Here is a 17,086-nt window from a genome sequence, read left to right on the forward strand (position 1 = left end):
GCTTTGCAGACGCTGCCGCCGAGGAAATTCTTGTAGTACTAGCCATGGTCAACCCTACCGTGTTCTTCGACATTGCCGTCGACGGCGAGCCCTTGGGCCGCGTCTCCTTCGAGCTGTTTGCAGACAAGGTTCCAAAGACAGCAGAAAATTTTCGTGCTCTGAGCACTGGAGAGAAAGGATTTGGTTATAAGGGTTCCTGCTTTCACAGAATTATTCCAGGGTTTATGTGTCAGGGTGGTGACTTCACACGCCATAATGGCACTGGTGGCAAGTCCATCTATGGGGAGAAATTTGAAGATGAGAACTTCATCCTAAAGCATACAGGTCCTGGCATCTTGTCCATGGCAAATGCTGGACCCAACACAAATGGTTCCCAGTTTTTCATCTGCACTGCCAAGACTGAGTGGTTGGATGGCAAGCATGTGGTCTTTGGCAAAGTGAAAGAAGGCATGAATATTGTGGAGGCCATGGAGCGCTTTGGGTCCAGGAATGGCAAGACCAGCAAGAAGATCACCATTGCTGACTGTGGACAACTCGAATAAGTTTGACTTGTGTTTTATCTTAACCACCAGACCATTCCTTCTGTAGCTCAGGAGAGCACCCCTCCACCCCATTTGCTCGCAGTATCCTAGAATCTTTGTGCTCTCGCTGCAGTTCCCTTTGGGTTCCATGTTTTCCTTGTTCTCTCCCATGCCTAGCTGGATTGCAGAGTTAAGTTTATGATTATGAAATAAAAACTAAATAACAAAAAAAAAAAAAAGAAAGATAGGGATTATTTGCAATTGCTAGACATAGGGCTTGGAGCAGGGTAAATGCTCAGCACATATGGGGTCTTCACCACCGTCATTGTTCCTGGACTGAACTGAGGGTCGGGCTGCTTGTTCTCATGGTCCAGTAACGTTATGCATCTGCATAACCAGATGCAGATGACCTGGGAAAGAAGAGAGTTTATTTCTGTAAACAGGTACAGGGAGAAGGGCAGGGGCAATTCACCAGACTAACTCAAAGTTACAAAGCTTTTCCAGTGCTTATATACCTTCTAAGTTATATGTCTACTTGCGAGTGTGCATTTGTCTAAAGACCCAAGTGATGGATTCCTTGTAATCTATAACTAAGGTGTAGGTCGGCCGGGCACAGTGGCTCACGCCTATAATCCCAGCACTTTGGGAGGCCGAGGTGGGTGGATCACCTGAGGTCAGGAGTTCGAGATCAGCCTGACCAATATGGTGAAACCCCATCTCTACTAAAAATACAAAAATTAGCTAGATGTGGTGGCGTGCACCTGTAGTCCTAGCTACTCTGGAGGCTGAGACAGAAGAATTGCTTGAACTCGGGAGGCAGGAGTTGCAGTGAGCTGAGATCACACCACTGCACTCCAGCCTGAGTGACAGAGTGAGACTTTGTCTCAAACAACAACAACAATAACAACAAAAACGTGTGGGTCCTGGAGACCTTTCTCCAGAGCCTCATCTACTTGATCTAGATAGGTGCTGGCACCGGGGGTCATTACCTTTATCTTGTCTCCAGCTAAGGTATGGAGGTCTGGGGAGTTTCTTTAGACCCCCAGTAAAACTTGCTTAATCCTAAACGGGTCCTGGTAGGAGAAATGTAAGAATCCCTTCATTGTCTTGACATGTTTCAAGGCCCAGGAGAGGCCCAGGCAAGACTCTTGGAGGGCTTCTGTTACATTCCAGCTATTGTGTAGGGGCACTGGCCCTTTCAGCCTTTAATATCTAACCATTCAGTCAGGGCTAAAGCAGTGGTTCTGGAGGCCTGCCTGTTCAACTGTTAGTGAGACCTGGCCTGCCACATCATCATTACTGTGTCGAAACTCCTAGCACAGAGGAGTTTATCAAATGCATGACATTTGGGCCAAAGATCTTTCTTTTTTTTTCTTTGAGACAGAGTCTTGCTCTGTCGCCCAGGCTGGAGTGCAGTGGCGCGATCTCAGCTCACTGAAATCTCCACCTCCCAGGTTCAAGTGATTCTCCTGCCTCAGCCTAGCTGGGAATAGTCCCAGAGTAGCTGGGACTACAGGCGCCCACCACCATGCCCAGCTCATTTTGTATTTTAGTAGAGACAGGGCTTCACCATGTTGGTCAGGCTGGCCTTGAACCCCTGACCTCAGGTGATTCACCTACCCTGGTGTCTCAAAGTGCTGAGATTATAGGCGTGAGCCATCATGCCCGACCTATGCCAAAGATCCTTTGGTGTCATACAGCATGAAAGTGTGGGGGCTGCTACGTGACTATGAGGGTGGCCCAAGCCACATACACCTGGCAGGCCATCACCTGTTGGGGAGACGGTTTTTTTCCTCAGCCAGTGAGGAGCAGAGAGGAGACAGGGGAAGGGGCTTACGTGGGTAGGCAGAGCTCTCCAGGGAACAGTGAGGAAGGGGAGGCTGAGCTGCCAGAGTGACCACACACCAAGTTAGGTTTGAGTCTGGGCATGTCTGTGTGTGAGGGCACTGCCAGCCTTTGCCTGGGTCCCTGGGGAGCCTTTGTTTATTTACAAAGGCCGAGCACCTTGGTTGGGTGAACATCACTTCCCGTTTTGTTGCCAGGCCCCGGCTAAGCGGTCCATTTCTCCTAGAGGGTGTCCTGACACCCTTCAAGCTCCTCTCCCTCCCACCTCTGCCGAGGTAGAGGTCGCCTCTGTTATCTTATGTGTCCCGCCTTCCTGGTAGAGGGTGCTTGTGTCCAGGAAGTGGTGCATGGTGAGCCCAGCTTGGTCTGTATCCGCTGAGCCCTGACCCCTAAGGGACCTTGGCTGGTGTCCCTGATATGGGCTCGAAGACTCACTAGGCCTTGTCAAAGCTCCTGCCCTCCTAGAGCTGACCTTCTAGGGGGAGAAAAGTGTACAAAGGTGAATATGCACAACATACAGTATGCAACAGAGGGAGGGAAACAGAACCAGGGAAGGGAGTCTACAGCCTACAGCCATGAGGGTGTAACCAAAAATAAAATTTGAAGACCCACCCAACCATCTGAATGAACTTCCTCCTCAGCCAGGGCATTCTAAAGTTTAACCTGAAAGACTAACCTGTTCAGGCCATGACAGGAAGTGGGGGCTGGACATGTCCAGGGTTTACATCAACACAAACCTTAAGTCTGATAAGAAACATTTACAGTCTATTATCTCTAAAGCCTGCTATTTAAAGGTTTCATATGCATGATAAAACCTCAGCCTTTACAACCCCCGATCACAAACCAGATATTCCTTTCTACTGATCATAAATAACTCTTCAACCAATTGCAGTCAGAATATGTTTAAATCTGCCTATGACCTGGAAGACCCCCCACCCCTTGCACGCTTCAAGTTGTCCCACCCTTCTAGATGGAACCAATGCAAATCTTACATATATTGATTGATGTATCACTGTTACTGGAAAGGAGTTCTGACCCAGACCCCAAGAGAGGGTTCCTGGATCTTGTGCAAAAAAGAATTCTGGGTGAGTCCATAGAGTAAAGTGAAAGCAAGTTTGTTAGGAAAGTAAAGGAATAAAGAGTGGCTACTCCACAGGCAGAGCAGCGGCATGGGCTGCTTGACTAAGGATACTTACAGTCATTTCTTGATTATATGCTAAAGAAGGGGTGGATTATTCATGAGTTTTCTGGGGAAGTGGTGGGCACTTTGCAGAACTGAGGGTTCATCCCCTTGTTAGACCATATAGGGTAACTTCCTGACGTTGCCATGGCATTTGTAAACTGTCATGGCGCTGGTGAGAGTGCCTTTTAGCATGCTAATGCATTATAACTAGCACATAATGAGCAGTGAGGATGACTAGAGGTCACTTTTACTGCCACCTTGGTTTTGATGGGTTTTGTCTGGCTTCTTTTTTTTTGAGACAGAGTCTCGTTCTGTCACCCAGGCTGGAGTGCAGTGGCGTGATCTCAGTTCACTGCAAACTCTGCCTCTCAGGTTCAAGCAGTTCTCCTGCCTCAGCCTCCTGAGTAACTGGGATTACAGATGCCTGCCACCACTCCCGGCTAATTTTTGTATTTTTTTAGTAGAGATGGGGTTTCACCATGTTGGCCAGGTTGGTCTCGAACTCCTGACCTCAGGTGATCTGCCCGCCTCGGCCTCCCAAAGTGCTGGGATTAAAGGTGTGAGCCACCGCGCCCGGCCTTGTCTGGCTTCTTTATTGCAACCTGTTTTATCAGCAAGGTCTTTGTGACCTGTATCTTGTGCCGACCTCCTGTCTCATCCTGTGACTTTAGAATGCCTAACCTCCTGGGAATGCTGTCCAGTAGGTCTCAGCCTTATTTTACTCAGCCCCTATTCGAGATGGAGTTGCTCTGGCTCAAATGTCTCTGACATTATGTCTCCCAAAAATGTATAAAAGTAAGCTGTGCCTCGACCACCCTGGGCACATGTCATCAGGGCCTCCTGAGGCTGTGGCATCCTTAACCTTGGCAAAATACACTTTCTGAGTTGATGAAGACTTGTCTCAGACACTTTTTGGCTTACAAGAGCTACACAAGAGGAGAGGGGAAGGAAGAGGTAGGGGAAGAGCCACACTTGAGTGTGCAGGGCCTTGGAGGTAGCTGTAATGACTTGGCTTTGACTCTGCGAGGGTTTCGAGCAGAGTGGGAATGGAACCTGACTTGGGTCTGAGGAAACTCTTGGCTGCCCTGCTGTGAGAGAAGCCTAGGGGAAGGAGGAGCCAAGGAGGCAGTGAGGGGGTGACGGGTAACGGTCCAGGTGATAGGGACGGGGAGGGGGCCGGGGGGGCAGAGAAATTCCAGGCAGAAAAGGGTGGGTCCCTGGTGAAGCCTTACTATCAAGCTGAAAGGCCTGAAACCGCAGCCCAAAATGAGAACTTATATCAGTTTCCCACTCAAATGTTGCCCTTTCCTAAACCACCCATGGCCCCGCCCTGCCCCATCCTGTGCCTATAAGGACCCCAGGCTCAGCCAGCAGAGAGAAGAAGCAGCTGGATGTCGGGGACTATGGCTGGATGTTGGAGAGAAGCGGCTTGACTTCAGAGTGACAGCTTGATGGTGTAACTTTGGAGAAGAGTCTGGCCAGAGACATAGACTTGAGGAGAAGAAGGTGGCATCATTTCTACCCCTCAGGGTATTGTGAAGATTGAATGAGAAGATGTATGTCACGTACCTGGTAATGTTGGGGACACAGGCAGAGCTCAGTAAGAGGTGGCTCATTATCTGCTGCCGGGACCACCCTGCTTCTCTTATGCTTGCCAGCCCCCTATTCCTGCAGCCTTGGGCTGGCCAATTCCTGTGCATCCTCTGTGTCTCCCTCAGGTGTCTTTTCAGGGAAGGCTGTCCTGATCCACCCCACCCTGTCACACACTGCAACTCCCACCCAGGGCTGTCCCTCCGGCCAGAAGGAAGCCCACAAGGGTAGTGACAGACCCTCCGCCCCCAGCACCTAGGAGAGTCCCTACCTGTAACAGAATGTTGCTGAAGCCTTCCCTGGCCTCCCTTCCACCACCATCTGTCTCCAAGTTCAAAGTGTCATGGTCACTCTCTGCGTGAGACCCCCACGGTCCTTCTCCATCCCTCCTCAGACCTGCCCCACGGGAAGGTGTGGGTGGGGCTGGGGCGGTTGGAGTCAGATCAGGCTGGATCAGGTGCAGGTGTTGCCCTGAGGCTGTGTGACCTTGGGCAAGTCACTGTGGGGCATGAGTCCCTCCCTTGCTAGGTACACACTCAAACAAGGCTTGTTCATTCTTTACACTAGGAGCTGTCCCACTTACAGTTAACAATTTGCCCAGCCCAAGACAGTCCCAGGCAAGCCAGGCCACTTGGTCATCCTATTCCTACTACAACTGATTAGTTAATTTCACAAGTCAAACTATGACACATTCTCCTCAGACAAACAAAACACTAAAAAGAATCAGGGCTCCTTGAGGAAATAACTGATTTCAGGTCTGGGACATGGAGAGCACAAGATGATCTTGGAACAACTGGGATCAGACATCAAGGAAGTAATAACAATAATAACAAATTACGATGTTTTGAAGACATGGAGCCAGCTTGGAGAGCTCCCACGGGCCAAATCTGCTACCATTTGAGCATCAAAGCAAGTAAGGAAAGTAATGGATTGTAACCCATGGAGTAAAATAAGAATCCATGGATCCACACTGCTAATGAATGAGAGAGAAGGGAATAAATGAGAAGGTATAGCTGCCTCACAGTACAAAGGCAACTCATAAATGGAGAAGGACTGATGGAAATAGAAAAGCAGCCAGTATGGCCAGGCATGGTGGCTCACGCCTGTAATTCCAACACTTTGTGAGGCCTAGGCAGGCAGATCACGAGGTCAAGAGATCAAGACCATCCTGGCCAACATGGTGAAACCCTATCTCTACTAAAAAAAAAAAAAATTACAAAAATTAGCTGGGCATGGTGGCAGGCACCTGTAGTCCCAGCTACTTGGGAGGTTGAGGCAGGAGAATCACTTGAATCCAGGAGGCAGAGGTTGGCAATGAGCCGATATTGCGCCAATGCACTCCAGCCTGGGGACAGAGCCATACTCTGTCTCAAAAAAAAAAAAAAAAAAAAAAAAAAAAAAAACAGCCAGTATGGTAATAATTAGTTCAGGCAAGAAGTAGTCTTGAATGCCAAAATTAGTGGGTCAAGGTTTGAGGAGTGATAGGCTGTATCTATGGTTGCAACGTCTTCACTCATGACACTAATTACCAAAGAAAATCCCAGCATCAATCAGAGAGATGCAAATCGACATTATGTGTCTCCCAGCTGGTGCTCTGAAAAGTCAGGAACACCTCAGTGAGAGTCCTGCCGGAAACGCATCACCTCATCTCCCCATGAGCATATACCGGTGTGCACTGCACTCCTCAGAAAGGTCAATCAAAGGAGACTCAGGAAACCTGACGACTGAATGCAACTGGATCCTGGCCCAGAAAAACAATACTGAAGCTCTCCAGTATGGTGTTGGGCCCTCGTGCCATTAGACTGTGGACTGTGCATTAGATAGTGTCAGGACCCTGTGTGCTGTGATTTCTGCTGTCATGGCTTCTAATTTGGTCTTGAGAGTGACCATAAGCCAAGATAGCCACTCTCTAGGAGAACCGAATGGGTGTGGGGGTCTGGTGAGCTACAATGAGGAAGTAAAATGAACAGGCACAAAACAGATGAAATTTATTATTGTTAGGTCCCGGAGAGGTTAGGGACGCCTAGGGGAGGCGGACAAGCAGGTGGGGAGGGGCCATGAGAGACGGTGGGAAGGAAGGGACTATGCCTGTGCTAGGGTCCTTGGGAATCAGCCTTTAGGATTTCCCTTGGGGGCTGTGAACTGGTTAAAGAAAACACGAGGGAAGGGTGAACTCATTTGCAGTACTCTAATACTGGCCATTAGGTGCTATGGCGGTCAGCAGCTGTGGGGTGTGTTGCGCTTTAGGTCAATGAGATAAGGAATAAACGGGCTATCTCACACACCACCATATACGGAGAAGTGTTACCTACGCCAAGGCGAACGGTACGACTGGCTTTCAAACAACTGAAGTCAGGCCTAAAAATAGATGCGGAGACAACAACTATATTTACCACGTTTATGACCCTGTATTAATGGAAATGTCTTTATTCCCGAGAAATAGACCTTGAAGGACTGAGGGGCAGCGCTGAGGTTCCCGCTGGCCCCTGGGCGCCCCCTGCTGGCCCGTCCTCCTCCCGCCCCCAGACGTCTGCACAGAGCATGCGTCACACCGTCCCCGGGTTTCCAGCAGCAGCCGTTCGCCCGCGCTCTCGGATGCGCTTCTCGCTCGCGGCCTCCTGGGCTCTGTCCGCGTTGTACGCCCCAGGGTCGGGAGCCCGGTCCCGCCGCCCGCACCCGCCTCCCCCTGGGGGTTCTCCCGGCAGCCGTCTTGCCACCTCGCGTGGCCGCCGGCTGCCAGAGGCACAAGGGAGCGCGAGGCTCAGCGGGCTGAGCAGTGCCCCCGGCTCTGAGTGCTGGGAAGCGCGGCGGCGGCACTCGAACCGCCGTCCAGCGGACTGCAAGGCGCCGTGCATCCGGCTCTGACGCTAGCGGCCGTCGGGCCAATCACGGGGGCGGACGGGTGGCGCGCGGGCTGGACCGGGCCTTGTAGTCGGTGCGCGAGGCGGCGACTGACTGTCCCCACCAGTCCCCCTGGGCGACATCGGCGTCAGTGGCTGCCGCCCGAGGCCCGCCCCTCATCAGGGCAGGGGCCAATCATAGGCCGGGGGCCCCGGCGGGCGCCGGGCACGATGGATCCTTTGTAGTTCGGAGGCGCGGGCTGCGACTCCAGCCCCCAAGCGGGCCCCGCGCTCCGGAGGGGAGGAGCCGTGCGGCGGCGCGGGCGGGCGGCGCCGTCGGGGCAGGGCGCGGCGGCGGGCGGCGCGAGGAGGCGCCTGCGAGAGTCTCGGTGCTCGGCCCTCGGCCACCATGTCGGCGCCGTCGGAGGAGGAGGAGTACGCGCGGCTGGTGATGGAGGCGCAGCCCGAGTGGTTGCGCGCCGAGGTGAAGCGGCTGTCCCACGAGCTGGCCGAGACCACGCGTGAGAAGATCCAGGCGGCCGAGTACGGGCTGGCGGTGCTCGAGGAGAAGCACCAGCTCAAGCTGCAGTTCGAGGAGCTCGAGGTGGACTATGAGGCTATCCGCGGCGAGATGGAGCAGCTCAAGGAGGTGAGCCGAGCCGCCCTGCCCCGCGACCCCCGCCCGGCGCCGGGGCCTGTGGGCGTCGTCCCTGGCACCAGGGCGGCCAAGGTCAGCTTGCCAAGCGGGGGCCGGCAGGGGTGGGCGGCGGGGGAGGAGGGGGCACGGGCCCAGAGCTGGGGACCCGGGCAGTATGTGGGAGTGGGCCCGGCCTTGGCTAGCGAGCCGGTGCAGCGTCCGTTGCAGACGCCGCTAATGCAGGGGTCCGGGCGCCCTGTCGCCTCCTGCAGCTGCCCGCCTGCTTCTGTGTGGACCTGGGCGGCCCGGGCGGGGCAGGGCTTCGTAAGGGCTGATGCTCTGCGGTGGTCGCTGTTCCGGGTGTGTCTGAGCGTGGGGTGGGGTTGGGAGGGCAGTGGCTGAGCCAAGAGCTGAGGCCACGGATGCTGCTGACACCCTGGGAGAGGCCGATGATGGGCCTGGGTCTGAGTGGCTGCGGCTCTATCACCTTTAGACAAATCACTTCCCCTTTCTGGGCGCAGCTACTTTCGGAGCGTTTCTGCTTGTTTGATGAGTGCCTCTGAGGTGGGGAAAGGTCGTGGACAGCGGCCTAAGTGAGTAGGGGCTCGGGGTTGCACGTGAAGGTTGCCCCTGGCATGAGTCCCCCAGTACCCTTGCCCCAGGCCCAGCGCTCTGTCCTTATTGCCGGGATTGCGCTCCCACCAGCTAGCATGACTTCCCTGGCCCACTTCCTGTCCAGCCCCCCATCTCAGGCCCTTCCCCTCGCTGTGGCTGGCTGTGTTCCTCTTGGACGGAGACCTCAGTGGTCTGTGTCATTCCCACTGTGGGGAGGGGAGGTTAGACCACCAGGCTGGTCAAGGGTCTCCAGGCGGCAGGGCAGCGGGAGACCTGGACAGTCCTTCCCCAGCTTCTCTTTTCCCCTTCCCTGACTCCATAGCGTTGTTGGCAGGAGTTGCTTTCTGGGAGGATACACCAGGGTTTGGATCCAGGCTCTACTCCTTGCTAGTGATGTGGCTTTGGATAGAGGCTCTCCCTGAGCCTTAGCTTCCCCCCTCTGCAAAATGGGAGTGCAGTACTGTGTACCCAGAAAGGATTGTTGTGAGTGTCATGTATTTGGAAAGGACTGGTGTGGGGTCAGGAGTATAGCCTGGTGGTGTGCTCTCTTCCCCCACTTGACTGTGTCCTGGTGAGCCCTTGGCTCTTGGTTTCCAGGCTTATCACCTGGCACCTCTGCTCTGAGTCAGCCCAGACAGGTGCCTAAACCATTTGCAGCCTTCCTTGCCTCCCCCTTGTCTGAGGAGACCAGTATGACCCCCCTCTGTGGAGAGGACAGAATGAATCCAAGCAGGTGCTGAAGTCAATGTCTGGGCAGAGCAGGTGCTCAGTTAGTACCAGTTAGTGGCTGACCCTGGGCCAGCAGGAGGTGGGTCCTTCCCCATCACCCTCAGGACTCCAGTCTGTTGTCTGTCAACAGGTATTGGCGCCTTCTGCAATCCATGCTGCAGTGGTGCTGGAGCTACAAGAGGGGTGAGATGCGGCTGCTCTTGCAAAACTCCTCATCTTAGGGTGGGGCGTGTGACAGGGAGGCCGGGGACTCTGAGAATATGGAGTGGGAGTGGCCTCAGCCAGATTCTGGTCTCCTGTAGTGGGGCTCACCCTCTCCAGCAGGCAGCACTATCTGTTCGAGCACTTTTCCCTCTGCACACAGAGAAGCAGCCCTCTTCCTCCTACCAAGTGCATGGAGCCGCTCCTGGGTAGCCTCTACCGTCCCTGTCTCTGTCCACAGCTTGGGTTTGGCAGTGTCCTCTGTGAGAAGGAATTGTTGCTGACCTAACTTGTCCTCACTTTGATGCCCTTCATTTGTCAGCTCTTTGCTATTCTGACACAAATGTTTTGGCACAGTGAAGAATCTTGGCATTTTTGTGGCATGTATCTGGAGGGTGAGTCCCTAGCAGAATCGGGAAGAGGGTGTATCTGTTTCTGTGGGTGCTCTTTAGGCATCTGCTTGCTGATTGTTTTTTGTCACCACCTGGCTTCCCCATGTACTGGCCACATGGCCTTGGACAAATTACTGCTCTTTTCAGAGCCTAGTTCTCCTTTGTAAGGTGGGATAAGAATGTTTCTGCCCAAAGTCTCTAGCAGAGTCTAGAGGAATGTGCATCAGTGTTTCAGTTTCAGTAGATGTTGCCAAAAAGTTTGTACCAGTTCACCCCCCATCAACAGCATGCCTGTTCCTCACACCCATGCCAACACAGGCTCTAGCTAACCTATTTAATTATGGCCAATATCATAGTTGAAAATATTAACTCTTTATTAAAAAAAAACCCACAAGATTTAAGGAGACAATAATTGTGGATTTTTTTTTCTCCTGTAGAGAGGTGTACCACCTTAATTCTTTAAAAAACTTTATTTCTTGAACTAAAGTGCATTTAGTTACTAACAGATTGTGCTCCAAATGGAGTTGCTTGTGCTCCTGCCCTGCATTTGTAGCTAATAGGATCGTTGAGGGAAGGATGCTGGCCTGCTGGTCCCAGTGTGTGAGTTTCTCATCAGAGCTGAGGAGGGTCTTGTGGTGGTGAATGGAAGACAGTGCCAGTCCTGTTGCCTTTCTCATGCAATGAGGGATGTGTCTGTGTCCTGCTGACATCATAGCACGGTGCTGGCTGAGGCCACGAGTGAGGAGGGTGCTCACTGGTTGATTTTGCCTAATCATTCTGCTAGTGATTTCTGGAGTCTAACTCAGTAAGAGCCGTATCTGTCCCAGTTCCCACTGCACCCTTTCCCTTCCTCTCCCTGGAATGGTGGGGAAGATAATTAGATGGGCTTTGGTTAGCAACCTGGTGTTCCTGGTCCTGCGTGGCCGTGGGACACTTTGCCCTCTGTTCTCAGCTGCAGCTTTAAGAGGACAGGTGTGCTAAGGTGGCAGCTCCTGCTTCCAGGGCACAAGCAGGGACCGTGGCTAGGTGGGCTGAGGCTAGGTGCCCATGTGGTCCTCATGGTCAGGGGAGGGTAATGGGGGAGGTCTGGGAACAGTCTTGACTCCACCTGAGCTCAGGCTCAGAGAGGAGGTCTGGACACCCTCACTGCCTTGGTGTGCCACGTCGGTGCCATAGTGCCAAGCTCTGGAGCATCATTGTCCTTGTCTGAGAGGTGCATGTGGGTGGAATTGGGTGTTGGACTGGGCACAGCACCCAACATGCAGCAAGTGCTTTGTAGGTCTTCTGCAGACTGAATCTCATGCCTCACTCAGGTCTCTGTCTCCTTGCTGCTGCACCTGCAGCTTCTCCCCGTTCTGGTCCTTGTCCCTGCTCAGTCTCAAGTGGCTTCCATTGCCACCTCTGTGGGGCTGCCCTAAGCATTATCTCATGCCCCTACAGTCTGGCTTGGGACTGCCCTACCTCTCCTGTGCCCACATTCACCCTTCGTCTTAGAAGTCCCACCTGCCCTTCAAGCTTGGGTGCCTCTAAAGTTCCCCTGCCTGCTGCCTTCTGCACTTGCCAAGCCCTGTTCCCAGCACCTGGGCAGCTGCAGGAAGTGGGGGCAACAGGGGGATTGGCAGAGGATCCTCCAGGAGGTTCCTCTGCAGAGTTACCGGGGGTGAGGCCCAGCCTCCTTGATTGTTTGCTTCCAGAGCAGGAAAAGTCCTGGTCTTGGTTAAAGCAAGTGTGGGATTCTCCCATTCCTCTGATAACCCCTGAGAACATCCTTGTGTCCATTTCTGAACAGAAAGTTGTTGGGAGCAGGGAGGCTCTGGGAGACCCAAGGGCCTTTCAGGGGGCTGGGTGGTGGCAGTGATCTGCTGTTGGTATGAAGAAGCCTGGCGTGGGTGGGAGCTGGGGCCCTGTGAATCCTTGAAGCACAGATGGGTCTGACAGTTGGGGCGAGGCAGCTATAGGCATCTAAAGATGATGACCCTGTGGCCACACTGTTGTCACTTAATTGTTGGGCAACTCTCTCCACCCCGGGCCTCTCTTTCCCACTTTTAGAATATGGGGCAGGGGATCATGAAGGAATATTTAGGGACCCTTACACTTTTAAAAATGTCTGAAACTCCCACATCGAGCCCTGTTGCTGTTTCTTCCTGCAGGGCCTGGCGACTGGGCACTTGTATATCTCAGTCATCCTGGGACCTGGCCAGGGAGTCTGCCCAGCCCTAGACATGCGGATGGTGTGCTCTAGGCCAGCCCTGCTAGCATGTGGAGGCGTGGACCTGGCACCCTCCACGGGATTCAAGGCAGGCACAGCTGTGATGGAGCAGCTCGTCTTTGGGGACGCCAAGCGAGCGTGCTTTGTGGCTTAGCAGGTGGATCCGGAGGAAGGCCAGGCCTAGTGCTGGGAGCCTCTGGGTCCCTGGGGGTGCCTGGCACCACCTGAGTAGGACCGACTGTATATGATGTCTGTCCCTGTGGACTCCATACTGACTCCACAGTGGGAGTCAGGGCTCTGCCTGGTCTCCCAGGAGCTTGCGGCCCTAGATGAGCCACTGCCTGGGCCATGATGGGTTAATAATGATGCTTCTTATCTTGGCCCAGTGCTCTGTGAGCCTCGAAGGTCGGGGAGGGGTGTCCCTGTGCCCTTGTGTCTGAGCATCCTGCCTAGGTCCATATAGGATTCCTGCTAGGTCTCCCCTGTCACTTAGGGACCACAGTCCCTTCCTTTGAGGGAGGAGATCAGTTTCTTTGTCAGTTTTGGGCATCCCCTGGTCAGTCGGACCTGCTTCCCCATGCACGTGGACCAGATGAAACTGTCACACACATCAGGAGTAAGAAAGATTTGGTTTCCTCTCAGACAGTACACCAGCTGTTTCAGGTGGTGGTGGCTGGTAGCCAGGGCTGGCCAGGACTATGCAGGCTTTGACAGGTAAAGCATTGGCTCTAGACCCTGTGTTGTCCAGTGTTCAGAGTGTGGCCCCTGAAGCTGAACTCTGGAGCAGGAGAGGGCCCAATGTGGCTGCCTAGCTGCTGCCTTGGGCTCAAACCCTGCTGTCCCAAGCTGGGCTCTGCTCTGCTGTGGGAGGTGGATGGAGAGATGGGGACTGAGTGGCAGGCAGGTGCCCCTTGCTACCCTCAGAGCATCGCAGGCCAGGGTTAGGGTTAGGGTTAAGGTTACGAGGAAGCCACTGGGGGCCCAGCTTCTTTTTTAGAAGCTACTGTGTTTTAAAAATCATACATTTGCTTTAAGAACAGCAGAAAGTGGAAAGAACAGGGTCAGTAGGACCTGTGTAGACGGTGCAGGACAAATGTGGGGAGCACTGAGCGTTTCTCCCTGCCAGCTCTTCTTCCCTTGTGAGTGTATGATGTGTACAAGACACCATCAAACAGGGGAAAGTCTTTGTGTGTCTGTAATAGTTGTTGTTTTTTAGTAAAGATAGTTTGTTGCTACTCTAAGATAGAGAAAAACAGGTTTAATTCAAGTGAATAAAGACAGGAAGGTTTCTGTGGATCCAGAGGTTCTGTGGCACTTCTAGCTCATGCTGTTGTGTTATTATATGAAATAATTGTCATGGTTTGCTTTTTATAGTTGGCTTTTAAATTTATTATTATTATTATTATTTTGTTTTGGTAGAGACAGGGTCTCACTATGTTGCCCAGGCTGGTCTTGAACTCCTGGGCTCGAGCAATCCTCCTGCCTTGGCCTCCCAAAGTGTTGGGATTAGAGATGTGAGCTACTACACCTCATCTATGGTTTGCTTTTTTTTTGAGACAGAGTCTTGCTCTGTTGCCCAGGCTGGAGTACAGTAGCTCAATCTCGGCTCACTGTAACTTCCGCTTCCCGGGTTCAAGCGATTCTCATGCCTCAGCCTCCTGAGTAGCTGCGATTACAGGCGCGTGCCACAACACCTGGCTAATTTTTGTATTTTTAGTAGAGACGGGGTTTCTCCATGTTAGCCAGGCTGGTCTCGAACTCCTGACCTCAGGTGATCTGCCTGCCCCAGCCTCCCAAAGTGCTGGGATTACAGGCGTGAGCTACCGCGCCTGGCTGCTTACTCGTTATTTATTTATTTATATTATTATTATTATTATTATTATTATTATTATTATTATTTGAGACAGAGTCTAGCTCTGTTGCCCAGCATGTAGTGCAGTGGCGTGATCTCAGCTCACTGCAAACTCTGCCTCCCGGGTTCAAGCAATTCTGCTGCCTTAGCCTCCCAAGTAGCTTGGAATTACAGGCATCCGCTACCGTGCCTGGCTAATTTTTGTATTTTTAGTAGAGACGAGGTTTCACCATGTTGGTCAGGCTGGTCTCAAACTCCTGACCTCAGATGATCCTTTCGCCTCGGCCTCCCAAAGTGCTGGAATTACAGGCGTGAGCCACCGCACCTGGCCTTTACACATTTTTTAAAGCCACCTTCTTTGTTGGACGTTTTAGATATAACAAAGGTGGAGAGAATAATAGGGTGAGTCCACGTGTGCTCCTGCCCTGCACCTGCATTTTGCAGTTGTGGCCAGTCTTATTTCTTTACTGCAGTTCATCTTGTGTGGCTGTTTCTGTAAGTATATCCATTGTTTTGCTAAGAAAATAGAATATTTTCTTTCTTTCTTTTTTTTTTTTTTAGAGGGAGTCTCGCTCTGTCGCCCAGGCTGGAGTGCAGTGGCTCGATCTCGGCTCGCTGCAAGCTCCGCCTCGCGGGTTCACACCATTCTCCTGCCTCGGCCTACCGAGTAGCTGGGACTACAGGTGCCCACCACCTCACCTGGCTAATTAGAATCTTTTCTTATAAAACTTAACCATTGTTGAATTTTCACACCTAAGAAACTAACAAAAATTCTTTAGTGTCATCTGTTGTCCAGTCAGTGTTTGGACTTCCCCAGTTTGGCTCATAAATTTCATTTTACAGTTGCTTTGTTTGCTTCAGAAGCCAGGCAGGATCTGCAGGTTGCATTTGGTTGAAGGCCTTGTCATTTTTTTTTTGTTTGTTTGTTTGGAGACAGCCTTGCTGTGTCGCCTGGCCTGGAGTGCAGTGGCTTGATCTTGGCTCACTACAATCTCTGCCTCCTGAGTTCAAGCAATTCTCCTACCTCAGCCTCCCGAATAGTTGGGACTATAGGCGCACATTGCCACACTCGGCTAATTTTTTGTGTTTTAGTAGAGATGGGGTTTCACCATGTTGCCCAGGCTGGTCTCGAACTCCTGAGTTCAGGCAGTCAGTACACCTCTGCCCAGCAAGCTGCTAGGATTACAGGCCTTGTCATTTTAAAGACAGCGCCACGTGTGGCCTGTCCTGTCCCCTTTCATACTGTGCTGGCGTTAGCCCTGGCTATTCTATTCTCATGCTGTGGAGGGTGCCGGTAGGCGGAGATTCCCACTTTATCTGTCCCTGCCAGACACCTTACTCTTGTCTTTCTCTTTTATTTACAGACATATGTGTCTTTAAGCCATTGAACATGTATAAAAGTGTGCTGCCGGCCGGACGCGGTGGCTCAAGCCTGTAATCCCAGCACTTTGGGAGGCTGAGGTGGGCAGATCATGAGGTTGGGAGATCGAGACCATCCTGGCTAAAACGGTGAAACCCCATCTCTGCTAAAAATACAAAAAAATTTACTGGGCATGGTGGTGGGCGCCTGTAGTCCCAGCTACTCGGGAGACTGAGTCAGGAGAATGGTGTGAACCCAGAAGGCAGAGCTTGTGGTGAGCCGACATCGTACCACCACACTCCAGCCTGGGTGACAGTGTGAGACTCCGTCTCAAAAAATAAAATAAAAACTGTGCTGCCTTTTAATCATTATTTTTTAAAATGAACTACTTTAGAAAATTTTAGTTTTATAGAAAATTTCAAAATAGTACAGAGTTCCTGTATACCTCACACCCAACTGCCCCCTTATTATTATAACATTGTACGTTAGTGTGGTATATTTGTTACAATGGATGAACCAATATCACAGCATTATTATGAATACTTTATTCAGATTGCCTTAGTTTTTACCTGATGTCCTTTTTCTGTCCGAGTATTGTCTCGGATATCACATTACATTTAGTTGTTGTGTCTCCTTAGGCTCCAGTTGACTGTGACAGTTTCTCAGACCTTCCCTGTTTTTGATGACCCTAACAGTTTTCAGGAAGATTGGTCAGGTGTTTAGTAGAGTGTTTTTCCTTCGAAATTTGTCTGATGTTTTTTCTCATGGTTAGATTGGAATTATGGGTTTGGGGGAGGAAGATCACAGAAGTAAATGCCCTTCTCATCACATATCAAGAGTGTGTATTGTCAATATGACCTGTCACTGCTGCTGTTGACCTTGATCACTTGACCGCCACTCTAAAGTTATTCTTTCTCTTCCTGTCCCTGCTGTATTCTTGGGAAGGAAATTGCCGTGCATAGCCCACACTGGAGTAGGGAGTTTGCTCCACCTCTTTGAGGGCAGGGTGATATCTACATAAATTATTTGCAATTTTTTTTTGCGTGGGGGACTTTTCCCTCCCTCCCACTCTTGTTTATCAATGTAGACTCATGAAAGTTTATTTTATTTAT

The 17,086-nt window shown here is 51.8% G+C and overlaps 2 protein-coding genes across 3 annotated transcripts in view; both read left to right on the forward strand.

Moving 5' to 3' along the window:
- The first annotated feature begins 6 nt into the window (after window positions 1–6).
- Window positions 7–760, forward strand: LOC108516310 (peptidyl-prolyl cis-trans isomerase A). The gene has a single exon (XM_017853714.1). It carries the CDS (start codon window positions 45–47, stop codon window positions 540–542), a length of 498 nt encoding a protein of 165 aa, XP_017709203.1. The 5' UTR covers window positions 7–44; the 3' UTR covers window positions 543–760.
- A 7,573-nt stretch (window positions 761–8,333) lies between these two features.
- BICD2 (BICD cargo adaptor 2) overlaps window positions 8,334–17,086 on the forward strand; it is a 48,785-nt gene continuing 40,032 nt past the window's right edge. Inside the window, exon 1 of one of the 2 annotated variants that reach the window (XM_017853707.1) lies at window positions 8,334–8,628. In XM_017853707.1, the coding sequence (XP_017709196.1) occupies window positions 8,389–8,628 (240 nt within the window). In that variant the 5' untranslated portion in view covers window positions 8,334–8,388. The remainder of the gene's footprint in view (window positions 8,629–17,086) is intronic. The other variant, XM_017853708.1, reaches the window with a different exon arrangement.

Source organism: Rhinopithecus bieti, unplaced genomic scaffold, assembly GCF_001698545.2.
Source record: "Rhinopithecus bieti isolate Rb0 unplaced genomic scaffold, ASM169854v2 scaffold_37505, whole genome shotgun sequence".
In the NCBI taxonomy this organism is placed as follows: Eukaryota; Metazoa; Chordata; class Mammalia; order Primates; family Cercopithecidae; genus Rhinopithecus; species Rhinopithecus bieti.